The following is a 27,026-nucleotide window of genomic DNA, read 5'->3' on the forward strand; positions in this document are numbered from 1 at the left end:
ATTTCTGTATATGTGTATACGGCAGTATACTTTCCTTACTCTGTACCTGTAACTCATAACTGCTGTGAAATTCCCGGGCGGGATCAATAAATATCTCACACATATCTTATCTACAGCTGCGAAGCGAAAGAAGAGGAAAATGGGCACGTATAACTTGGTTCCAACAAGGAAGAAAGCCAGGGTCCTGAAACACCAGGAGAAAGTGAGTCCCTCAGACCCGTGTTAAATATTCCTTTATCTTGTATTTACTTTGCCAAGACGAATCAATTAGAGCAGGGGTTCTCAACGTTTCTGGCTTGGGACCCCTGAAAATGCTTTGGCCATGTCTCGCGATTTTATTTTATTTTTTATATGGTTATAATGTGGCTATATTCATGTAGAAAACAGAAGAAGAAATGATTATTATAACTAAAGCTAGCAAAATAGACTGGAATAAAAAACGGTACAGCAGTGCATCCCGTGGATGCAGAGGTTGTTGTTTTATTGCGTCCCTCAACTATAAACTGCGTTTTGGGATGCAAAATGCACCCTATTTTAATCTCTGTTATGGTATATGGATGTGTTCACAGCTCCAAAACTAAAGTTGTCCTTTGAATATATATTCTTTCAGAGCGAATGTTTTTAACTCAAATCTTTGCTTCTGGGGGGTCCCTGGGACAACATATTTTGGGTGGTCGGCGGCCAAATACAGATAATTCTATGGGTCCTTGACATGAAATAGTCTGAGAACCACTGACATAGAAACATGGGTTTTTCAGAAAACATTCAGGATTTAGAAGGCATTTGTAGAATCGTCCTCAGGTCTAAATGGGTTAAACCAAGAATATAAAGCTACATACCGCAGTATAGCGGTAGCTATATTCACTGCGGCATATTTTCCTGTCGTAAACCAACTCACCTGCCAGCGAGGTTATTGCAAGTGTGCCCCTCAAATAATTGCTAAAACACTAAGAGTTTAATGTTGATATAACATTAATATGAACAAGATAATATGTAAAATAACAACAGGACAAATGACGTGATTTAGTTAGCCTGTTAGACAGATTGTACTGTAGGTTCATAGTGTACCTGGTATCATCTCTTTGAGGCCCGGCCCCTACACGGTCTGCCCACTATTTATCTGATTTATCTACTGTGTTTATTGACTGCAGTTCAGGGACATTGGTTTCTGTAATTACTTGCCCACCAAGCCACTATGTAGCCCAACAATGTTTCTCAAACGTTCTCATGATTTTTCAACATCTTTCCTTTCCATAGACATTTCAAAAAGTATTTATTCAAGACCTTTTAAGCCTCGTACAAAGCCAACTCGAGTTGTGACAAATCATGACGACAAACAAATGTTTTCGGGCCGAACAAATAATTTGAAAGAAGACGAAAACGGCAGGTTACAACACTTCTTTTGTTGTTTTTCTTCTTTGTAATTATTTGTTTGGTCCAAAATATTGTGTTTGTTGTCATGATTTGTCACAACTCGAGTTGGCTTTGTACGACGCTTATAAGGTCTTTAAATAAATTATTTTGAAATGTCTATGGGAAAAATGCATTGGGAATTATTTCCTGGGCCTGGCGTCGTCATGAAAGGGGGCGGGACTGCCATGCTCTATTTGCGGTAAATAAAATGGAGCTTAATACTTTCTGTGCCAGCTAACATTAGCATTTATGAAGGTAAGCTGTGCCGCCTCTGAACCCCTAATTGCTCCCGATGAGCAGGTTTGTCCCTTGCATAGTTCCATCTGCCATTGGTGTATGAACGTGTGTGTGAATGGGTGAATGTAATGCACAACCTAATGTAACGCGCTTTGGATAAAAGCGCTATAATAATGCACCGTTTATTTTCCTATTTAGAAAGAGGATCTAAGCGCAGGCGTGGAGACGAACGGATCTGCAACAGGCGGGCAGAGAACAGAGCTCCCAGTGGAAGATCTGACGGCCGAACAGGAGACCTTCACCCCCAGGAAGGAATCCAAGATGGAGGAGGAGGAGGAAGGCAGCCATGTGGAGGAATACACAGAGCTGGCTTTAGATTCCCTGGACCTGAAGGCCCAGCAAGAGCTGCTCTCTCCCTCTCACTCAGGTGGATGTCTTTAATATAATGTTTAATTGCAGTGTGTGTGTGTGTGTATACTGTACTCATCATATAGCCGGTGATGATTTGCAAACAACCAAGAATGTACAAATAAAGAAAAACTTCGCTACTTTTGTGCGACACTCGTACGACAAAGTACAACATCCAAACGTGAAAGATGAAATACAGAGAAGGTTTCTGTCTGAGTTACAGGACATTTATTGATTGCTGGCGTTTTCCTTGTTTTCTGTCTGAGTGACAGCGACAGCATATGTTCCATAAGATGGTGTTGTTGAAGGTTTAGCAGCAGTGGGGTTCGTTATTCGTTCATCGTGATAAACACTCACAATAATCGCATGGCAGGGATTTTAAATGATCGTGAAATTGTCCTCCGCTCTAACGCTCTACAACAGCTGATCGAATCTCTTCGCCTAAAATATCCGATCTACAAACTGACAACGATCTACAAACTGAGCAGCTTGTAGATCCTCTGTTTTTTTAAGCTGACAACGTCAGCTTGTAGATTCTCTGTTTTTTGATGACCGTTCACCCCCCCCCCCCCAGAATATGGATGCTGTGGGTTCAAGTGGTCAATTAAATGAAAGTGCATTTTGAAGAGTTTTAAGCATTATGTTGTTATTATGTCCACAATAATGGTGACATGACATGGTTTCCGTCCCTAGCCGTGGGTGAGGAGGCCACAGAGAGCGACCTGGCTGAGGAGCTGCCTCTGTGCTGCTGTCGCATGGAGACCCCGTCTGCCGCCGACAGCCTGTCCACGCTGGAGCAGACCTGCATGGCCGCCGAGAGCGTGGACGGAATGGTAAGACCCACCCTAAGGAGGGAGGACACTCACACCACAGCCATAGATGCACAAAACATTGTGTTTATTGTCATGATTTGTCACAAGAAGAGTAGGCTTTGTCCGAGGGTTAAATGTCTTTAAATAAATACTTTTTGAAACGGAAAAATGAATGGGGAATTCTCTTCCGGGCCTGTCGTCATGAAAGGGCTATAGAGCACCGAAGTCTGACGTCAATATCGGTAGAGGGCGCAAATCCACAGGTTCATGTACTTTTTATTTGCATTGTAATCCCCAAAGGGGGATTTTAGATCGCCTCATATAAGAACTGTGTTTGAAAAATAAACATGTCATCCCGGCCGCTTCACTCATATGGATATGAAGAATCAACTGACTGAGAGAAAACGCTAATGTTACTGCTACTGAATTAGTTACATTTTCGCTAGAAGCAGACTGTATCATATATGAGTGACTGACTGTTGCAAACGATACAGAGACGCCTCCCTGACAATAACGCAGAGACAGCTTGTTTATTTTTGGACCACAACGCTTATAGTAGACGATATTAAGATCACCCCATGTTATTCTCCATAGAGAAATTACTTCCGCGAACCAGGGGAATCGAAGGGATGAGCAAGTTACGTCAGGACTTCGGTGCTCTATAACAAACTAAACTACACAAACTGATCAAACATTGGCCATATATCAAATAATATAAGAAAGAGGCCGATCTACAAGCTCACCACAGTGCGAGGCGTTGTGAGCTTGTAGATATATTTTCACTATTTATCTGTGGAATAAATGGAATGCCTCAAGTCCTAGTGCTTGTCAGGTTGGAGGTCCCCCAGTTCAAATAATAATTATTTTGGGCGGTCACGGCCTGAAAAGGTTGAGAACCCCTGACGTTCTTGACAGTCCACACCCAGGCGCCAGTTTGGGTCCTGGGGAGACATCACATTTCAGTTTGGGTCCTGGGGAGACATCACATTTCAGTTTGGGTCCTGGGGAGACATCACATTTCAGTTTGGGTCCTGGGGAGACATCACATTTCAGTTTGGGTCCTGGGGAGACATCACATTTCTCTTTTGGGTCACAGGCTAAAAAAAGCTCTTTGTTTCTCTCCAGGTGAGTTGTTGCCAGAAGCGAGTGATGAAGCAGGAGATGATGCGTCCCTCCAACACAGTTCACCTGCTGGTCCTGTGTGAAGACCACCGCGCCGGCATGGTCAAGCACCAGTGCTGCCCGGGCTGTGGACTCTTCTGTAGGGCGGTGAGTAAGGGCTGTGGACTCTTCTGTAGGGCGGTGAGTAAGGGCTGTGGACTCTTCTGTAGGGCGGAATTGTCTGAGGGGAAGTGTTGAAAATGGCCTGTACATAGACATCCTATATAATGCAAATAATTTCTAATTTTCCTTTTGCTTTAAGTAGCATGTGACATGTCAAACTAGGGTGTTTTCATGATGCTGAGTCCATTCCAAGCATTCGTTTTGCATAAAAACACTCCTTGGGCTAATAACGGCCATAGCCGTCATCACAAATGTGATGAGGTCAGCACACATTTGGGCAAGTGGCTATGGCCGTTATTAGCCCAAGGAGTGTTTTTATGCAAAACTAATGCTTGGAATGGACTCAGCATCATGAAAACACCCTAGTTTGACATGTCACATGCTACTTAAAGCAAAAGGAAAATTAGAAATTATTTGCCTTACAGTATATAGGATGTCTATGGTGGCCGTACTGTACAGGCCATTTTCAACACTTCCCCTCAAACAATTTCAGGCAACTTTTTGTATGTTATTCAGGACATATGTAAGATACAAAATCAGCTGAGTTTGGTTTTTTTGCAATTAGTTTGAGGTCAAATTACATTATTACTGGACTAAGGGGGCCTTCCTCCAATCAGGATCGAGCGGGGTGGGCCTTAGTGTGTGTGCTGTTGGCCTGTTGCGCGTTCCCCCTGTAGAGCGTGTGCATATCTTGTTACCAGGGCGGACCGTTTATTTTCTCCAAATCACTGAATGAGCTTAAAATTCCCGGTTCTATTCCCCGCTGTTGGTGGATTTGTCCTTGGAAGGTGTCCTTGGGAAAGAGCAAGGGGTCCTTCGCAGACAATATTTTCAAATGGGAGTCCGTGGCCAAATACTTCAATCGATTTGGCATGAAAATCGGTTTGTGAACCACTGACTCATATTTCCAACACACGAGCAGCTGCTAAATCCAGGGATATGTGACCTGTGGGAGTGTGGGGTCTTGATTGGCTTACGAGCCCATCTGTGCTTCTATGCCCGTCTCAAACTGTGCTTTTTCAATTATGAGTATTACGGCATCTTTGAACTGCAGTGCCCAGGCTTCCTTATCGCCAGCTGCGCGGCCAACATATTATAGTTGTCTCAACTAGATCTTCCTTCTCTCTCTATTATTCAACACGGTATCACTTTTCAGTACCGTCTTCGATGAATCATGCTTGATGAATCATTCTGAAGCATCAAATGCTGTGTTCTGATCCTTTGTAATGCCGCCGGCGCTACAAGCATTTAGGTCTGCAATTTTTTGAAAAATCGTGAAAATGTGCCACAAATCTTTGAATATATATTCTTTCAGAGCGAATGTTTTTAACTTAAATCTTTGCTTCTGGAAGGTCCCTGGGACAACATATTTTCAGATGGCGGTCGGCGGCCAATTGCATACAATCTTTGGGGTCGTTGACAGGAAATATTGAGAACCACTGATTTAGAAACATGAGGTTTTTCAGGAAAAAATATTAAAAAAAAATATTTTTTTAATTTCGACGTCAGGTCTAAATCGTTTGATCTCTCCCCCCCCCCCCCCCCCCCCCGCCCACACACACAGGGAACCTTCATGGAGTGCCAGCCATATGGAACCATGTCCCATCGCTTCCACCAGGGCTGTGCCTCCATCTTGAAGGAGCACAGGTTCTGTCCCCACTGCGGGGAGGATGCCAGCAGGGCCCACCAGGTCACCGTCTGCAAGCCTGAACCCACGACGCCGACGCCCTCTTTGCCCAGGTCAGAGCCGGTGCCCACTCTGCCAGCTTCGCCCGCCGTGCTGCCGGTGCCGTCACTGCCCGCTGTGCCAGCTGTGCCCCAGATTCTCAGGGCCAAGAAGACCAGCGAGCCACATGGCACGAGGGAGAGCGACATGATGAGTCCAGACAGGTGAGTTGAGTCTTCTAAATCCTGACAGTTTTCTGAAATACCTCATGTTTTCTATATCAGTAGTGCTCAATATTTCATGTCAAGGATCCCAACAATTATATGTAATTGGCCGCCGACCCCCCCATCTGAAAATATGTTGTTCCAGGAACCCCTCAGAAGCAAATATTTGAGTTAAAACCTACTGTTTAGTAGCCAAAAACGTCAAGACGTCTAATTGCCTATTATGTAATGGTTGTAATCTGGTGTACAGGTGATGACATGCACATTATATGCATAATAGAATTACAAATTCTTTCTTTCTTTATAATGGGAGAATTGGCACTCTGGAACTGGTGACCACCTGGTGGCGCTGAAAGAGTTAAGCCCCAATCCCCCGCCTCATGAACAGCTCTCAGTGGTAAAATTGGGCTGGTCAAGGTCTCAGGTTCCAACTCCGATATTTTAGATTTTCCCTCCTGGACCCCCCTGGGGTTTAAGAGGTTGAAAAACGTTCGCTCTGAAAGAATATATATTCAAAGAATATTCAAACCACATTTCGATTTTTCAAAAACAGCAGACCTACAAGCTCGTAGTGCGGCAGTCAGTGCCGCGCTATGAGCTTGTAGATTCTGCTATTTTTCAATAGCTAAAGTATAACATAATGCTTAAAACACCAACTGGGGTTCCCGTCCAGAACGGTTTTCCTCTTCTGCCTTGTTCGATTTTCCTTTTTGTCCCTTCAGTGTAATTACAGCATAGCCTATTAGCTTTTCTGTGCCATTTCATATCAAGGACCATTATTTATTCTGCATTAGATCCACGGACCACCATTTGATGTGATTTTTTGCCTCTCAGAACCAAGACTTCTAGAGATAACAGGCCAATGTTTATTCAATTATTATTAGTTTAATTTCATGCTCTCGGGAGTTAAATATCATGGTTCATTTGGTTACCAACCAAGCTATCATTTAGCTGGGGACCACCTGGAACCCCCTCAGTTTCCCGGACCACTGGTTGAAAACCACTGCTCTAGCGTCGTAAAGCATAGAGACATTGCCAATCCTTTTATTGAAATGACATTGGCAGTGTTTTCTGGCAATATTTCCATTTCCATTTGAGGCATTTAGCTGATGGCGCTCTCATTTATACCGTGACGTTAATGTGTGACTAAGGACCGTTAGGTCTTCATCATTACAGAGGAAGGGGCGAGGCAGTACAACCTTAACCTAGACGAATGGCTTTTCCCAAGTATTCATTCTGTGTCACTACGGGACCCTGACAAAGGCTTTTACAGCCGAAACGCGTAGGTCTTTTTTGAGTGGTGCAACCACTCCAAGGAACAGCAATGTCTGTGTGTATGCGCCTATGTGGCCATGAGCTAGCCTGACACTCAGCCTGAATTTTCATTTCGTTTCACGCCTGAACATAATTTTTTTATGTGGCTAGCGATTCAGGGGCTGGAGCCAGGCTAGCCATGAGCACCAGTATATGACTATAGGGTACCAGTAGGGGCGCTGTTGTGCCAGAGAGAGAGAGAGAGATAGTATTAGTGCTGCACTGTTGCCTGCTAATGAGAGAGAGGAGAGGGGGTGTGATTTACATAAAGGCTTTCTACTTGACAGTAACAGAGTGCCTTGGACCTCTTTTTGTATTGCCATTTTCGAACCCTCGCCAACAAGCACCTGTTCACAACCACACGGACCACGGCAGAGGTCCTTCTTTCTATTCAACATTGATCCTGTGTGCTTTAATATCTCTGAAGGTTGAAGAGCGACCATGTGACTGATTCTGTGTGCTTTAATATCTCTAAGGTTGAAGGGCGACCATGTGACCGCTGGAGAGAATCGTCCCAAAGAGTCACTGGAGAGCATCCTGACGGCGCTGGATGATGACAAGTACGTTTTACCATAACATTTTCTTGTAGTGTGTAACATTGGATCACACATGGCTGTGCATGACTAACCCAAATATTTGTCCTGCTCAGTCAGAGTACTTTATCATAGTACCTAGAGTTAAATCTGTGACAAAACTGATTTATTGTGATCTATATGTTCTTTCCAGCTTGAAACCAAAAAAAGTGAAATATCCCACCAAACAGCTGTATATCTCTGCGAAACAGGGAGATCTCCAGAAAGTCATTCACCTACTAGGTAAGAAGAGAACACGGAACAGAATTGTGCAACATAATGCTAGTTGCTGCTGGGGCTTTTTTCATTAATCTGCTAGGTAAGAAGAACACAGAACATATCGTTGCTGTCGGGAGGAAACCTCATAACTCAATTTATTAGGTTTTAGATTATATTTTTTACAATCTACAAGCTCTCAATGCATGTGCGATGCATTGAGAGCTTGTAAATTGGCAATTTTAAGATTAGAGCATTTGAAGTGGTCAAACTAGCAATATGTTCAGATCCTTAAGATCTTCAGTAGTCTCAGATATTTCATATAAAAGCAAAGGTCAAAGCCTCAATCTGGGATTTACTCACCCTGGCTTCGTTGTACGATCACTTTCTGTCGTTGACATTTCATTTTTGGATTTTGTTTCATCAATGTTGAATCACAGTGGACGGGAAAGACCCCAACTTCATGATGGAGGGCCAGAACAAGCTCACCCCTCTGCATGCAGCTGCTGCTGAGGGCCACCAGGACGTCTGCCACATGCTGGTGCAGGTGAGTCATAGTCTGAGGGCCACCAGGACGTCTGCCACATGCTGGTGCAGGTGAGTCATAGTCTGAGGGCCACCAGGACGTCTGCCACATGCTGGTGCAGGTGAGTCGTAGTCATAGTCTGAGGGCCACCAGGACGTCTGCCACATGCTGGTGCAGGTGAGTCATAGTCTGAGGGCCACCAGGACGTCTGCCACATGCTGGTACAGGTGAGGAGACGAGGAGATACTGTACCTGGTGGCCCTCAGCTGCTGCTGAGGGCCACCAGGACGTCTGCCACATGCTGGTACAGGTGAGTCATAGTCTGAGGGCCACCAGGACGTCTGCCACATGCTGGTACAGGTGAGGAGACGAGGAGATACTGTACCTGGTGGCCCTCAGCTGCTGCTGAGGGCCACCAGGACGTCTGCCACATGCTGGTACAGGTGAGGAGACGAGGAGATACTGTACCACCACCAACGGCAGACAATGTGAAGCAGTGTTGTTTTTGGCAGCACGTTTCTGTTTTAGTTTAGTCATAGTCTTTGGAATGAAACTTAATTTAGTCAGATTTTAGTCACCTGGAATATTTTAATGTTTAGTCTAGTTTTAGTCCACTAAATGTCATAAGATTTTAGTCGACTAAATCTGAAGTTCATTTAGTTGACTAAAATGTATTTTGGCGGGCCTTGATGCCGTCGTAATGGCTCATGATTGATGGCAGAAACACAAAGACTTTTTTTCCTCATCATTAGAAATTAATCCAAAAGGGGTTAAGAATTGATTTTGAATAGTTCACAAATGATAATCGCGATTTTAATTTGAATCAAAACAATTTGACACCCCTAGCTCTTATCATCATACATCAACATCATACTGTACAACATCACATTCCCGGCCAATCACAATTAGCGTCCTCACTTTTCTGTCCTCACTTTATCCTCAATACGTACTTTGCTCAGCCAATCAAATCATCGCTATGGGGTACACACAGCTGGGCATAAGATGGGGCTAGCGGCCCTCAAAAATAACCCCACGAACTAAGGGGAATAGAGCCCTCTAGTCTAGCGGCAGTGATGTCAGGACTTCAGTGGTCTGTGATGACATAAGACAACAGTCAGTTGGAGTAATGTCATTGGGTGTTCTCTACGTAATGACATCATCACTCGATGACGGCACAAATCAAAGTTTCACGATTTGCCACACACGTTACCGCAGTGAAATGTGTTCCCTGCAGTCGACCCATCTCTTGGAGCGGTGAGCCACAGCCGTGCCGCGCTCGGGAATCATTTGATTAGTTGATTTGACCCCCTCAATCCAACCCATTGCAGGGAAGGCATTTGCCGGGTCCCATTTTTACAGTCTATGGTATCACCCGGTGGACACGTACGACAACATGGATTCTTGTTACAGTACAGTACTGATTACAGTAGTGCATCCAGGGAAGGGGGACACGATTGCGTCCTTTATCAATATGTTGGGACGCAAAACGCAGCCTGTTTGCATCACTGCATTATGTTGTTCTTGCGTAGTGTATTTACCGTGCTGTCTCTGTGTCGTGTTTGTGTGCGTGCGCAGGCCGGGGCCAACCTGGACATGTTTGATTCGGAGCACAGAACGCCCCTGATGGCAGCGTGTGAACACAACCACCTGGACACGGTCAAGTACCTCATTAGTGCCGGCGCCGCCATTGGCCTTAAGGTTGGTCACACGCCGGCTCACACCACACTCTAGATAGGCCTGTCAACACAATTATTATTCCTAGCTAGTCGCCAATTATTTAGCTTAATTGTTAGAATGGTTTCCATTCATCTGTATAAAACTGGAAGCTGGAGGACATTTCCACATCGTTGTCCACACTCTTTATTTGGGCATTTGAAAAGAACATCGAAAAGAATACTGAAAATAGCAGATATACGAGTTTGCAGTGTGGCACAATAGATGTGTTATTGTAGCGGGTATGACATAGTGAGTGTCTCTAATATGCAGTTAGCCTTTTGTTGGATTGAAATACTTATGGCCCATAAAACTATGTATATGTACGAAATAATAGCCTAGATTCAGTGTGACTTACCCGATGACACTTGTTGCTATGGCCGCCACACCGCAGTGGTCGTGGCAAACTGGCAATTGAATAAAATCATGTGGCTAATATTAAGAATCTAATAACTACAGACTGCTTTTGCAGTTGGTAGAAGCCGCAATAGCAGTAGCAATATTCCATAATGTGGGGCAAGAAACCGCCTAACTCCAAATTCTAACTTTTTGTTGTGATATAAATGAATGCTCTACTTGATCATGCTACAGCGATCATGCTACAACGCTACTTGCCTATAAACAACGTTTACTGCCTTCAAACCAGAGGCCGTTGGCGTTGTGTTGCGGTCGTAAAAATGAACAGTAGGGTAAGTAGTGACCACAGAGCGAGAAGTGTCAAAGACCCAGAGAGGACGGGAGAAGGAGTCTGGTCTACGTGTTCAGTCCATGTGTCAAAACGATTAGCCCTCCTCCGTCCGCAGCCCAAATCCATCAACTGCACAGTGTGACGCAATTTTTTTTTTATGGCATTTTTGTTGATTTATTCCGAGAGGACTAAAGGAGAGCTAGACAGAAAGCAAAGAGATGAGGAGAGCAACACAGCAGGGTCCCCAGCCAGCCAGGAATCAGACATGGGACATTGTGGGTTATTTACAGCTGCCCCCCCAAGGGATGCCATTTGTGTCATAATGCTCACACACAAGCAGTGTTATTTGTCACACCACAAAACCCCTGACATGTACACAACGTGGCATTTAAAAACAAAACCCATCCATTTGTACAAAATGTAGACCCGTAAGTGTGGAAGTCTTATTTTCTCAGTGTGCTTGCTTGCCGTGAGTCCTTGACTTTTTTTTGCTGCATTCCCCCAAGAGAATTATTTTGGGGAAAGAAAAGTACCGTTGCTTTGTTTACCTTTGTTGTCATGACAATGGATCGCCCATCTTAGATCGTCCTCGCCATAATAATCCATTCTGTCCGTTTCTTTCAATTGTCTGTATCTCCTATTCCTTGCCCAATAGTGACAGCCGGTCAGCAAGTGGATTCATGAATGTATGTATATAGACAATATTTTAGGCCAATAAAAAAGACTATATACCAAATGTCCCACTTTAAACAAAAGAAGCCTGTCGGCTGCCGGACTACAGGTGGTCCCCAGCTAAATTAGTTCATATAGCATCAGTTTGACCAGCTATTTGAAAATTGTGCGTTGTGAGCTTGTAGATCTGTTTTTCCTTTTGGGGCTTTTTTTATCCCCAAAATGTGAAACATTTTGAATGTTTTTTAAACATTTTAACACAAATTCTGTATGGGGGACCTGGTACAATATATCTTCAGATGGCGTTCCGCGGCCAAATGCATTCCTTGACTACCTCTGTCGTATTATACACCATTTCAAGAATGGACAGAGCAAGGATCAATGGATGAGGATAAATGAATGGAGGAGGATTTTTAGAATCGCTACCAGTTTATTAGTCCTCCATTAATGTGCTTTTTATAACGGCTACCATTCTATAGTCAATTTCTAAACGATTTAACGGCAGCTTGTAGCAGAGCACAGGTGGTGGTGATATTTCTGCAGCCTGTTGGGGGTTGATGGTAATAAATCCGCGTTCAATGTGAACCAACTCGTGGTCCCTCTCATGCATTAGATCATGTTTAACAGTTTTATCGCCAAGATGGTCGGATCGTCTTTCAGGCTTCCCTGCCTATGTTTTAAGTCACCTTTGAACAGCCACTGCACCGACCGCTGAGTTGGTTAAAGATACCTTTGAACAGACACTGCACCGACCGCTGAGTTGGTTAAAGTTACCTTTGAACAGCCACTGCACCGACCACTGAGTTGGTTAAAGTTACCTTTGAACAGCCACTGCACCGACCACTGAGTTGGTTAAAGATACCTTTGAACAGACACTGCACCGACCGCTGAGTTGGTTAAAGTTACCTTTGAACAGCCACTGCACCGACCGCTGAGTTGGTTAAAGATACCTTTGAACAGCCACTGCACCGACCACTGAGTTGGTTAAAGATACCTTTGAACAGACACTGCACCGACCACTGAGTTGGTTAAAGATACCTTTGAACAGCCACTGCACCGACCGCTGAGTTGGTTAAAGATACCTTTGAACAGACACTGCACCGACCGCTGAGTTGGTTAAAGATACCTTTGAACAGCCACTGCACCGACCGCTGAGTTGCTAGTCATGAAAATCCACTTTAAAACGGTGTAATCACTTGTTGTACTGTTGAAAAGTATTCCAAACAACCGAGCGGATTGCTTGTATGACTCAAAACGTGGATTAAACAATGAAAACATAACTCGGGCAACTCGCGAACTGCAGGGAAAGTTTTATACACGTACAATTAATGAACTCGAGTAACTCGGGTTCTGTAGTCAAAGTGTCAATGTGAACCATCTCGTGGTCCCTCTCCTGCAGGACATCACCGGCTTCACCTGTCTGCATCTGTCTGCTAAACTGGGTCGTTATGACGTTGTCCATCATCTGCTCGCCAAGGCCTCCAAATACATCAACTGTAAGGTACAGTACACACTTCAAATACATCAACTGTACAGTACAGTACGGTACATGTAAACGTTTTCTAAGCCCACTATTCAAAGTGAGACCTTTTCTGTTGCTGTGACGTTATTGGGATCTGTTTTTAAAACGCCCCTTGGAAATAATATCGTGTGATATTAGTCTGGCCAATGGCAGTGCCAGGCTACCGAAAATAGATGATTTTCAAGCTCACAATGTCTCATGCTGTCGTGACGCGTTGTAAGCTTGCAGATCGGCTGTTTATATTTTGCATATTCTACATCTGATCAGTGATCACATAACTCAGACTTTAAGGTTAATAGAAAGTTAGTAAGATGTTGATGTCCTCGTGTGTGCGCGTGTGTGCGACGTGTGTGTGTGTGTGTGTCTGCGTGCGTCCGTGCAGGATGGTGGGGGGTGGACTCCTATCACCTGGGCCCTAGAGAACAAGCACAAGGAGCTGGTCCATCTGTTGCTGACCAGAGGGGCAGACGTTAACATCAGGGACAAGGTGAGCCCCATACACACACACACACACACACACACACACACACACACACACACACACACACACACAGAAATGTCAGTCACAGTTAACCACAAACTCACCCTACGGTCAAGTGGGATCCCATGAGATCCATTCATTTAAACTTTTGGCCATCGTCCTCGCCTCGATGCAGAGAGATGGATGCTTTGTCCCTTGAACCCCCTATTCAATACCGCCCCCTAGGGCCTAGGGGGCGGTATTGAACACTGATTTAAAGCAGTAGAAGTGTTAAATGGTCTCATTTAAAGCAGTAGAAGTGTTAAATGGTCTAAATTTAAGTAGTAGAAGTGTTAAATGGTCTCATTTAAAGCAGTAGAAGTGTTAAATGGTCTGATTTAAAGCAGTAGAAGTGTTAAATGGTCTGATTTAAAGCAGTAAAGCTCTCTGCTGCCTCCAGGTGGGCAGGGTGTCCTCGACACAAGGCTCGGGTTCAGATCTCAACCCGACGGAATGAGACTGATCACGTGACTGACGCAACGCAAGGGAGACATTTCTCTCACCCTGCGTTGCGTATGTATTCTTGCGTCGATTACGTTCGACTCTGCAAGGCACTTTACATGCTGTAGTTTGCTACTAAGAGAAATTTGCATGCACAAGGGCTGTCAAAGTAGGTTATCAATTCAATTCAAATAGCTTTATTGGCATGAATGTACAATATTGCCAAAGCATAAATGCAGCAAAAAAAACAAGCAAAAATAAAAGAAAATAACAGAAAACTATATCATAGAACATTAACTTTCACAATACAATATGCAAATATTGTCATATTGATCGAACTGTGCAGTCTATCTTTTGTTGTTTTTCTTGTTTCTTCGCCCACTCTCTTCGAAGTTAAACTGGGCAAGCTCTAAACTTACTGGGCCACGGTGGTAAGGGGGCCGAGACGCGACTTGTGGTTGCGTTATGGTTGTGCCGTGGAAGTATGGTGGAACGGGTGAAATTGTTTAAGAAGACAAGAGGGGCAATGCAAATCAATTCGGAGGGTCCCCTTGGCATGAAACAGTTTGAGAACCAACCTGTGTTAAGCCACTGAAATGTAAGGGAGTATCATCCATGTTAATGTGGACCCCGGGGACCTCTCTCTCTCTCTCTAGGAAGAGAACGTGTGTCTCCACTGGGCGGCGCTGTCGGGCTGCAGTGACGTTGCCCAGGCCCTGCTGGAGTCCCGCTGCGACCTGCACGCTGCCAACATGCACGGAGACACCCCACTGCACGTGGCCGCCCGGGAGAACGGCCTGGACTGTGTCATGTGAGTGTCTCTCTCTCTCTCTCTCTCTCGTTGTTGCATGTTCAACTTGTTCATAGATGGCTTCATAGACTTGTTTGACAGTGCTGTCAATGTGTAGCGATGAACCCCCCCCCCCCCCCCCCCCCCCATAGCTTGACACGTCACATGCTACTTAAAAGCATTAATGACATTTTGAGAATCTTTCCTTATATAGGTTGTTAATGGTACCCCAACTTTCAGCAGCTGTCACAAAGTTTCCCAAGGGAAACTAATTGGAACAAATTGATAGGTGATAGTAGACACCTTTTATGAACACATTTGTGAAGAAAGCTAGTGTAGTGGTAAGCTTTTTTTCTTTTTGCAGATTTGCCACACATTTAGCTAATTTCCCCTTATTATTATATATATTATATATTATATTATTATATCCCAAACCTCTGGGCTGAAAATAACTGATCCACAAGAGCTTGTAGATCTGCTATTTATGGCTCTGAATAGAGATGCCCCCCCCCACCCCCCACCCCCAACAAACAAAGACAAAAGACAGACAGTGGCCAGTTAGCACCACATTTAAGTATGAAAAGAAATAAAGATTCGTTCCTTGACACAAGACAGGTAATGGTCGTCAATTAACACCATTTCAGTATAAAAAGAAATTAATACATATGCATGGTTCCAGGACAAATGACAGTGATGGGTCAATTTAACACGTTTCAGAATAAATGTGCAAGCTGTAAATGGCATGCTATACGGCTATTATTCACAAACTTAAGTTACAGACATGCTTGCAAATCGGTAGTTTTTGAGTTTCCTATAACTGCTTTGTATAAAATATTCATTGTGGAAATCATTTTCAAGACTAAAGAGGCACGATATTAGTCCCCTAGTTCCCAATAACAGAGGCATCAATAAAATTATACTGACTAAATACATTTATGTAACCTAACCCTGCAATGCACCTGTGTCACTTTAGTCGTGAACCACATGAACCCATTTAGACCTGACTTAGGTCTTCTAAATCCTGACAATTTTCTGAAATACCTATGTTTCTATATCAGTGGTGCTCAATATTTCATGTCAAGGACCCCCAAATATTGAAGCAAAGACTTGAGTTAAAAACGTTGTGAAAGAATATATATTCCAAGATTTGTGCCACATATATATATTTTTTTTTTCAATAGCTAAAGTATAACATAATGCTTGAAACTGCAAAAGGGGTTCCCGCCCAGAATGGGTTAAAACACTATTTTAAACTTCAGCTGTTGAAAAATAGCAGATACTGTATACACCGAGGGCACTGAGTGCCATGCTACAAGCTTGTAGATCTGCTATTTTTTGAAAAGATCGTTCATAATGTACCCTTATAAATGTAATGGATTCAAGTTACTCTAAACTAAATATCTTCAGTTCAGTATGCTAGTTGGTATACTTCCGCTACATGTGTTTAATATTCGTAAATTATTTTATTTGGCCGCGGACTCCCATCTGAAAATATGTTGTTCCAGGGAAGCAAAGATTTGAGTTAAAAAATTGCAGATCTGCAAGCTCGCAGCGCTATGAGCTTGTAGATCTGCTATTTTTCAATAGCTAAAGCTAAAGTATATCATAATCCTTAAAACACCAAAAGGGGTTCCCGTCCTGAACGGGTCTTTACTCTGAGTTGACTTGTTTTGTTGCTCCTACATTTATTACAAAGAAGAGCGCTGTGTCACCGCGCACGCGCACACACACACACACACACACACACACACACACACACACACACACACACACACACACACACACACACACACAGCAAGTGTTTCAGTGCGTTAGACGGTAGACCTGTCACCTGACCATGCGCGCCTCTTACCGCTGGCGTGCGGTGCACACTTGATGCCGGCCGACCGGCCGGCACACTTTCTCTCTCTCTCGCTCTCTCTCTCTCTGGCCCTCTGTCTCTCTGTCTCTCTCTCGTCCTTGCCACCCTCGCTGTAGCCAGGGGAACAGCAGATGACTCAATCCCCCCTGTGAGAGCCATATTTAGAACAGAAAATGTCTATGAGTGCATTTAAGTTATTTCATTGTGTGTACTATATTGAAGGACATTTCTTGATTACACATTTTGTGCAGCCTGAGTCTTAACTGAGTTAATAGAGCCAATTAAGAATTCAGCCTATTGGAGCAGAAGCCAGCAAGCCAGTTAATTCAGTGTGCATTATCAGCAGCAGGGTTTTAGTTAGTTCAGAGCTGGAAGCCTGAGAGCAGCTACAGTTTTTTGACCCACTTTGGAAATTCTAAACCACGTTGGAAAATACTAAGACACTTCAGAAACCGTACTAGACCATTTTAGAATCGTTTTTGAACACTTTTTCTTTGTATCACATTGTTTGTTGTTCTGTACACTTTTTGTCAAGTAAAACGTTAAACTACAATGGACGTGTGGACGTGGATTGTTTTTTGGAGTCAAGCTTACTGCTTCACGGGCTTTGGAACCTACATTTTGTCAAAAAACTAGCTCAAGAGAAGCAAGTGGAAACCTAACATCACTGGAAGCTACAAGAAGGTAAAGAGAGTTAATCTTGTGTAAAGGAAGAGGAAAAAGAAAAGAAGTTTGCTCTGGTGAGCTGAAGAATGATGCTGATTTTATCATTGCCGTTTTGAAGATATATCCAAGCCTATATCAGAAGACAGTGCATTTAAGTAACAGTTTTGCAAGTTTTATTGGAAGCTTTTTTGTGAAGTTTAAACATTGCATTATACACTGTTTGCATTGAAAAACGAAAATGCCAGATGAAGCAACACACAAGGCTGCAGATACGCCTAGCCACCACAAGAGGATGTCAATACCCACAGGAAAGGCTTTGGAGGAGAAACTCCATAGACTGATTGTATCTAGGAGAGCCAAAGCAGGGCAAATAACTAACAAGATTAACGAATTGGATATTCTGAAGAAAGATGTAAGAAATGTGGATAAAGTTGAACAATTGAGTCTGAATGACCTTGTTAAGCTGTGTAAAGAATTTGGTGATGTCAATGAAGAAGTGACAGTTCTTTTACCTGAAGATGAGGTTACTGCTGATCAGACTAATTGGTACGAACCTAAGCAAGCATCAATCCTAAATTCTGTTAAAGCCACTGATGAATGGATTGATGATGTGCGTAAAATAAATAAAAAAGGCCCTCCCAGAGAGGATGAAGAAGACGACTATATCAAGCCTGGTGATAGTGCTTCTAATGTGCAACACTCAAAAGTATCCTCTATTACGTCTTCTGTGCGTGCACGTAGACAAGTAGAAGCAGACAGGGCAGCACTGCTGGCGCGTGCAGCAATGTTAAAGATGAAGCAAGCCCTTGAATTTGAAGAAGCCCAGTTGAAAGCTAAAAAAGAACAACTGGAGCTAGATACAGCTATTGCAGAGTCCGATGCCAAGTTACAAGTATTTGAAGAATATGAAGAATATGAAGGCACCCACCAGGATGGAATGAATGACTACTACAAGTCACATGTAGTAGCAGGCTCAAAGACATCGAAGACAGGAACAAGAGGACCCCGAAAAGCATCTAAGGAGCCAGAGGAGCGGTCTCAGACACATGTTGAAAGGAAGCCCGCCTTGCAGCCTGCTTTGCCACCTACCTTGCCACCAAGAAGTGACAGAGATGGCTATGAAGTGATAAGGCGTCAGAATCAGATTACTGAGATGCTCATCACACAGCAACAATTGTCTTATCTCCCGAAAAGAGAAATACCTGTGTTCCAGGGTGACCCGCTCACCTACAGGTCCTTTATTAGAGCCTTTGATCATGCAATAGACAGCAAGACAGAGAACAGCAGAGACAAGCTGTATTATTTGGAGCAGTTCACCAGCGGAGAACCACACCAGTTGGTCTGCAGCTGTGAACACATGAACCCGGACAGAGGCTATCAAGAAGCCAGAACACTACTTCGGAAGCATTATGGTGACGAGCTGAAGATAGCCAATGCCTACATAGAAAAGGCTCTGAAGTGGCCTCAGATGAAGTCGGAGGACGGGAAAGCGATGAACACATACGCTCTTTTCCTGATCGGATGTCGAAATACCATGGATGATATTGAGTTCATGAGTGAGATGGACAACCCCACGAATATGAGAGTTGTTATCTCAAAACTTCCTTACAAGATAAGAGAGAAGTGGAGGGTGACAGCATTTGACGTTCAAGAAAGACAAGGAAGAAGAGCCAGGTTCTCAGACTTGGTGACGTTTATCTACCGACAAGCACAGATTGCAAGTGATCCGCTATTCGGAAATATTCAAGACAGCGGCACAGCTACTGAAGGAAAACCAAAGAGCAGTTTCGATACCAGGACCCTGATGTCTATCAATCCAAAGGGCAGCAGTTTTGCTACTACTGTAACTCCTGCTGAAGAGGAGTCACATGACTCACCTAAGAATAATCTACCGTCCCACGCTGTAAATGCTTTCCAGAAACCCTGCTTGTTCTGCCAGGAGAATCATTCACTAGATGTATGCAGAAATATAAGAGAAGAACAGGGTAAAGACAGAGTTGAGTTTCTGAAGAAAAGAGGACTCTGCTTTGGTTGCCTTACGCAGGGACACCTCAGTAAATTCTGTAAAGCCAGGATGACATGTCAAGAGTGTTCTCAGAAACATCCAAGCATCTTGCATGTTGACAAAGAAGACAGTGTTCAGTCAAGGAAGGATGAGGACAGCAACACTGAGGAAAGGAGCTCGAGTGTCTCAAGCGCCCTTGTGTCACTAGAGCAAGAGACCTGTGGACGCACTGGGGCCGGAGATGAGTGCATACTCGCAATAGTACCTGTAATGGTTAGGTCCAAGAAAAGTGAGAAGACTGTGAAGACATACGCCTTCTTGGATCAGGGAAGTTCAGCCACATTCTGTACTGAAGCACTCATGAGACAGCTGAACATCAGAGGCAGGAAGACGGAGATCCTTCTTCGAACTATGGGCCAGGAGAAGCTGGTTCCCAGTTACATCCTGTCTGACCTGGAAGTGTGTGGACTTGAGTCGAAAGATTACATCGACCTACCGAAAGCCTTCACACATAAGGACATACCGGTGAGGAGGGAAAACATTCCCCAGTCAGAAGATGTGAGGAGATGGCCCCACTTGAAAGAGGTACAAATCCCGCAGCTCGATGCAGAAGTCGGCCTGCTGATCGGGACCAACTCGCCTAAAGCTATGGAGCCATGGCAGGTGATTAATAGTGAAGGGGACGGACCCTACGCAGTTAAGACCATCCTTGGTTGGGTGGTGAATGGGCCTGTAAGAAGAGAGGATGAGATCGTGGATGATGTTTGCAGTCACACAGTCAACCGCATTTCTGTAGCAAGCATTGAAGAACTGTTAGTCCAACAGTACAATACAGACTTCCCGGAACACAGCTGTGAAGACAAAACAGAGATGTCTCAAGAAGATCACAAGTTCATGCGGTCAGTCACTAAATCCGCTGAGCTTGTTGATGGGCATTACTGTATCGGCTTGCCTTTGAGGAATGAGACTGCCATCATGCCGAACAACCGCTGTGTAGCTGAGCAGCGTACAGTTGGTCTAAAAAGAAAGCTCAGCGAGAACCCAGACTTCCATGAAGACTACAAGGGACCAGATCAGTCCAGTCATATTCAGGAAGATGACGTCGAGATCAAAAGGTCAGCTGTAGTCAGTCTACTTGCCACGGAGGAGAGCACTGCTACACTAAGTAAGCTATTTGATCACTACTCAAGCTGGCATCAGCTGAAGAAAGCAGTGGCTTGGTTTCTCCGGCTAAGGGAATTGCTGCTGCACCTAAGTGGCAAAAGGAAAGAGCTACAAGCTATCACCAATCACTCTGAAGATGACCCAGTCAAGCAACAGAGGCTTCTCAAGCAACGACCGCAAAAGCCGCTCACAGTTGAAGACCTGAACATAGCTGAAAAAGAGCTAATTCTCTTCATCCAGAAGCATTCATACCCTGAGGATATTGAGGCTTTGCAAAGAAGGGCATATGTCAAGAGAGAAGATCTGTACGCACGATGGAGATGGAGACAAATCCAGTACTTTGCTGATCTGTTCTGGTCAAGATGGACCCATGAGTACTTGCCGCTCCTTCAGGAACGGAAGAAATGGCTGACAGCAAGAAGGAACTTCCAACCTGGAGACGTCGTTTTGATTGTGGATGACTCCGCTCTGAGGAATTCATGGATGATGGGAAGAATACTCAAGATCATGCCAGATTCAAGGGGAGTTGTGCGTCGTGTCAGTGTGAAGACGAAAACCAGCACCCTTGAGAGACCAATTACAAAACTCTGTCTGCTACAAGAGGCAGTTTGAACTGTGAAGAATATATTTAAGTTGTTTTCTTGATAGTAATGTTTAATGGCTCTAAGTAATGTCATAATTGTTATGCTTCCCGCCTAGCCAATTAGGGGCCGGAAATGTGAGAGCCATATTTAGAACAGAAAATGTCTATGAGTGCATTTAAGTTATTTCATTGTGTGTACTATATTGAAGGACATTTCTTGATTACACATTTTGTGCAGCCTGAGTCTTAACTGAGTTAATAGAGCCAATTAAGAATTCAGCCTATTGGAGCAGAAGCCAGCAAGCCAGTTAATTCAGTGTGCATTATCAGCAGCAGGGTTTTAGTTAGTTCAGAGCTGGAAGCCTGAGAGCAGCTACAGTTTTTTGACCCACTTTGGAAATTCTAAACCACGTTGGAAAATACTAAGACACTTCAGAAACCGTACTAGACCATTTTAGAATCGTTTTTGAACACTTTTTCTTTGTATCACATTGTTTGTTGTTCTGTACACTTTTTGTCAAGTAAAACGTTAAACTACAATGGACGTGTGGACGTGGATTGTTTTTTGGAGTCAAGCTTACTGCTTCACGGGCTTTGGAACCTACACCCCCTGTGGACCCAGCCACAGTGGTGCGGAGGACACTTTGGTGTTGCTGTGTTTGTGTGTGTGTCCCACTGTTGATCCTAGATCCACTCTCTCTTTTTTTTTTTACAAATGTAAAGCTTTTGCTAAAGCTTTATATTCAGACAGTCACCATTGTTATAGAGTTACAGTGCCATATTTCCTTTTTGAACCCATAGAGACCTGGAATGGATCTGTGGCACATTAGCATTTAACGACGTTAACATTAACATTATTTTATACTTATATCTGTTGAAAAATTGCAGATATACCGTTGTGCAAGCTCATGGCTACGAACTTGTAGATCTGCTATTTTAGAAAATGTGTGCAAATCTTGTTTGAATATAATTATATTCTTTCACAGCGAACGGTTTTAACTCCTACAATTTGCTTCTGGGAGGGTCCCTGGAACAACATAATTACTTGCGCAAGCAGAGCGTGCAAGTAATGTTTTTCGTCAGATGCTACGATGCGTATGTCCCTTAGCAGCATATGAGCATATGACGTGATGAAGATATGTACCAATGCCAGGGTATAATTGGTTTGCAATGGTGACGTAATGATATGTATCAAACCACCCGAGTAACCACAGTATACCATTAAGTATACAGTATATATCTCGACATAGAGGCATTTCCTTTAATCCACCCGACACTGAAACTAATCCTTATTACGTCACCATTGAGAGCCAGTTATAACCCGTCACTCACCCGTATTAATTACATCATTACTTAATTGATTTTTGTTAATTGCGTAACGAAATAGTTTTTGAATTGTTTAAAATTAATTACCATAATTTTAATAACAGTTTTCAAAATACTCTTCAGGTTATTTAAAGGAAAAATAAGGAATAATCTGTAGAATAGAGGTTACAGAAAGATCGTGTTCTAGATAGATAGCGTCAGGCTAAATCTTTAGCCAGGAGAGACGAAAGTGATTGCATAATTAAAGATAATCATACCTTTGTTTTGGGAAGAAGGTTTTCCCCTAGAGCTATATAAGAAATATATCCGTAGAATAGAGGTTACAGAGAGATCATTTTGTACCTTGCGTTGCGCCAGGACAAAATAAATCTTTAGCCAGGATAGATGAAAAGGATTGCAAAATCTAAAGATCATCGTCGTTGTGAAACAGGGGAAGAAAAAGAAGGACCATCATCAGCTAGACAAGACTCAGGAAGTCTTGGCGGAGAAGTAGCTGGCGGAGAATGATCGAAAGAATGTTTTTGAATTGTTTAAAATGAATTACCATCATCTCCTTCAACAGTTGTCAAAATAGTTAAATACTTTTCAGGTTATTTAAAGGAAAAATAAGGAATATATTTGTAGAACAGAGGTTACAGAGAGATCATCTTGTATCAGAGCAACAGTGCAAGTCATAGAGCTGTGTTCTAGATAGACTACCGCTGCCGGTCGACAGTGCTTGCGCACTAGTAGGCCATTTATGGCCTACTTGAGTGCAACAAGCAAGTAGACACTCGACAGAGTGCAGTTCTAGTTTTAGATGAGGTTACGCAGCCAAATACAGATAATTCCTGGAGGTCCTTTACATGAAAATGTTTGAGCACCACTGATGGATAGAGGATTTTAGAAGAACATTTTGTAGAATCTGGTCACAGGTCTTAACAGGTTAACTCAAATCTTTGCTTCTGGGGATCCCTGGCATAAAATATTTTCAGTTGGGTGTCCAGTTGGGTGTCCAAATCTAGTACATAACATGTATGTATGTCACCTAGTGCATAGATGGGCAACTGGCGGCCCGGGGTCCACATGCGGCCCCCACTGTCACTTAATGTGGCCCGCAGGTTAATGTCAGAATACTGATGTATTTTTTATTTCTGCGGTTACAATTCAAAATATGCAAAGTTTGCAAAATGACCCGCTTTAATTACTTCAGTCTTTCATTTTTTTTTCATAGTTCATAAAGTTAACATAACTATGACTAAATGCATTTGCAATTAAATAAAACGGTTACTTTTTCAGGATTTCAAAAATTGCAGACAAAATGCTGATCTACAAGGCAACAAGCTCAAAACGCGACACGTTTTGAGCTTGTAGATCGGCATTTTTTTTACTACGACAGAAATATTCAATGTGGCCCTCAGGATTGAGTGTGGAAATATAGTGGCCTTCTCCATCGTCAAAGTAGCCCACCCGTGTGTAATGTCCATGTCCTCTATATGTCCCCAACGCAGGCTGTATGTCACCTAGTGTAATGTCCATGTCCTGTATTTATGTCCCCAACGCAGGCTGTATGTCACCTAGTGTAATGTCCATGTCCTCTATATGTCCCCAACGCAGGCTGTATGTCACCTAGTGTAATGTCCATGTCCTGTATTTATGACCCCAACGCAGGCTGTATGTCACCTAGTGTAATGTCCATGTCCTGTATTTATGACCCCAACGCAGGCTGTATGTCACCTAGTGTAATGTCCATGTCCTGTATTTATGTCCCCAACGCAGGCTGTATGTCACCTAGTGTAATGTCCATGTCCTCTATATGTCCCCAACGCAGGCTGTTTCTGTCGCGAGGGGCCGACGTCACCCTGAGGAACCGGGACGGGGACACGCCCCTGGACTGCTGTCCCTACGGCTCCAAGGTGTGGAGCGCCCTCAACACCAACAAGAAGCTGACCGACGCCCGGAGAGGCAGGGACTGCCCCGGAGACAGGCTGCTGAGCAGGTATAGGAGAGGCAGGGAGACAGGCAGGTAGGAGAGACAGGCAGGTAGGAGAGGCAGAGAGACAGGCAGGTAGGAGAGGTAGGGAGACGGGCTCTTCAGCTGGTAGGAGTAGGTCGTACTGATAATAGTTATCGGTTTATTTCTGTCGCTTAGCCCTCAATTTGAGGGACCTGAATTCAGGGGTACAGGCTTTAGTTCCGACATACTATTGGTCCGACTGTCATTAGGCCGAAAACCTACCTCAAACCCTAACTTAACCCTAAACGCAAGCACGGGAGCAGCGCATGTCTGCCCCTTGTTTCCGCATGTCGGACCTTTGGTCTGCACCTGTCAGCAGGGAGCGTTAATTGGGGCGGGACTCGGGAGGAGTACTGTAGATCGGAGGTGCTACTGTACATCCTCCCGGTGGGGCTTTTGTCATCTTACCGTCCTTCATAAACAAGTCAAATCACATAATTATGGTAACGCTGTGTTTTGTGCTCCTCAGTGACATTTCCCGGGGCTACGAGGCCGTGCCGATAACGTGTGTGAACGGCGTGGACAGAGAGCCCTGTCCCGACAACTTCAAATACATCCCCGACAGCTGTGTCACGTCCCAGATGAACATAGACAAGGACATCACTCACTTACAGGTAGAAGATAAGCTCCACCGCCATGCGAAATGGGACTACCGTGGGCAGGGTGGTGGAAAATACAGGAGTAATGTTCTGTGCAACAAATACCTCTTCCAGTTGTCACTTTGGTCTGTAGCTAAACAGCACAAAGCTAGTTGTACGGGACATGCTCCTCCTCGGGTGTTGGTTGTACTAACTACACTATGAAATCTTCTCACACAAATAATTCAACTCTGAGGGCATTTGTATCTCTGAGAGTTAACAAATGCATACATTTACACTGAGGTCTTTACTGTGTAAGTGTAACGTCTGTTGTACTGAGTCTCTCAGTAGTGCTGCACGATTCTTGCTCAAACGTGAATCTCGATTTTCCTGCACAAGAATTGAGACCAACATTCTAATTTTTTTCCCCATGAACATATTTAATGTCTGTAGTAGTTGCTGAATGTTACTATGTTCAAAACTGTAAAGATAATTGGACAGCCAACTAGTGCTGCACAATTCCTGCTCAAATTTAGAAATGAGTGTGGAGTTTGCATGTTCTCCCTGTGCCCCCTCAAAAAATGTAGTAATGCTGGTCTCTAAACTACCTCCCCCTGGCCAGCCGGGGCGCCTGATGGAGGGGAAACTGGTCGGGATAACGTGTTCCTTCCACGCGCTACGTCTGGCCAGGGAAACTCTCCCCTGTCGGGTGAAAAAAAGCAGCTTGGACTCCTCATGCATAGAAGGAAGCATGAGGTCAGTCCGCTGCCCTCCCCAGGTTGGCAGAGGAAGTGTAGCGCCCAGGATTACATTATTAGATAATTGACACTGGGTGAAAAAAGTGGGTTGCAAAATCGTGGGATAAAAATGATGAGACTTTTTTTTTAAAATCTAGATTGCAATATTTGTTCGATTAATCTCTCAGTTGAACTGTCGTTTTGAAACTCATATTTAACCCATTTTGGGCGGATTGTTGGGCGGAAACCCATTTTAGTGTTTTAAACATTGTTATAATTTAGCTATTGAAAAATAGCAGATCTACAAGCTCGTAGCGCGCCACTCGGTGGCGCGCTACGAGCTTGTAGATCTGCTATTTTTGAAACATTGTGAAAATATTTATTTCAGAAAACTGGAGGATTTAGAAGATTTATTTATTTATTTTGAGGTCGGGCCTAAATGGGTTAAAAAATACAATAAAATAAAATATTACGTGACTAAAACAGTAAAAAGAAAACTGAATTTCTAATGGTCTCTTTTCAGCACTGTTCCTGCACAGACCAATGCTCATCCAGTACCTGCATGTGTGGTCAGCTTAGTCTACGCTGTTGGTATGACAGTGTAAGTTAACACACGCACACACACTAGGGCATTCACTTCTAGATTAATAGTCGACTAGTCGACTAGTTGTTTAACTACCTATTATGTAAAAAAAAAAATAACTTTTTATAAATATTTATACATTTAAAAACGGTGTACATTGGTGACTATAACTATAATCTACCTGATCTTGAAATATATATATATATATATATATATTTATTTATTTTTTCTTATCAACTAGTCAACTAGTACCAACAAGGTGGCCTAATGGATTTACTGTACTAGTCGACTAGTTGAATAGTCAAACTAAATTCTAAATGTGAATTTAAGCACATACAAATTTAGCTGATTTTATTTCAGACCTTCTAGTGTTAAAGCCCTAGCCTAGCACACACACGCACACGCACACACTCTAGTATGCTGCTCAGCTGTGCCACACTTAACTTTTTCCTCTCCTGTGTGTGTGTGTGTGTGTGTGTGTGTGTGTGTGTGTGTGTGTGTGTGTGTGT

The 27,026-nt window shown here is 43.6% G+C and overlaps 1 protein-coding gene across 3 annotated transcripts in view; it reads left to right on the forward strand.

Moving 5' to 3' along the window:
* LOC308317680 (histone-lysine N-methyltransferase EHMT1-like) overlaps positions 1-27,026 on the forward strand; it is a 39,120-nt gene that overhangs the window by 4,556 nt on the left and 7,538 nt on the right. For all 3 annotated transcript variants that reach the window (XR_013964290.1, XM_080766881.1, XM_080766882.1), the window contains exons 4-18: positions 117-202; positions 1,849-2,077; positions 2,752-2,891; positions 3,996-4,139; positions 5,719-6,044; positions 7,835-7,918; positions 8,085-8,173; positions 8,587-8,693; positions 10,248-10,370; positions 13,145-13,246; positions 13,650-13,754; positions 14,885-15,039; positions 24,434-24,601; positions 25,089-25,233; positions 26,458-26,535. Coding sequence is in view for 2 of the 3 variants with exons in the window: in XM_080766881.1 (XP_080623007.1) it covers positions 117-202; positions 1,849-2,077; positions 2,752-2,891; positions 3,996-4,139; positions 5,719-6,044; positions 7,835-7,918; positions 8,085-8,173; positions 8,587-8,693; positions 10,248-10,370; positions 13,145-13,246; positions 13,650-13,754; positions 14,885-15,039; positions 24,434-24,601; positions 25,089-25,233; positions 26,458-26,535 (2,081 nt within the window). In the remaining variant the exon portion in view is untranslated. The remainder of the gene's footprint in view (positions 1-116; positions 203-1,848; positions 2,078-2,751; positions 2,892-3,995; positions 4,140-5,718; positions 6,045-7,834; positions 7,919-8,084; positions 8,174-8,586; positions 8,694-10,247; positions 10,371-13,144; positions 13,247-13,649; positions 13,755-14,884; positions 15,040-24,433; positions 24,602-25,088; positions 25,234-26,457; positions 26,536-27,026) is intronic.

Source organism: Protomyctophum bolini, assembly GCF_963924005.1.
Source record: "Protomyctophum bolini genome assembly, chromosome: 6".
NCBI lineage: Eukaryota > Metazoa > Chordata > Actinopteri > Myctophiformes > Myctophidae > Protomyctophum > Protomyctophum bolini.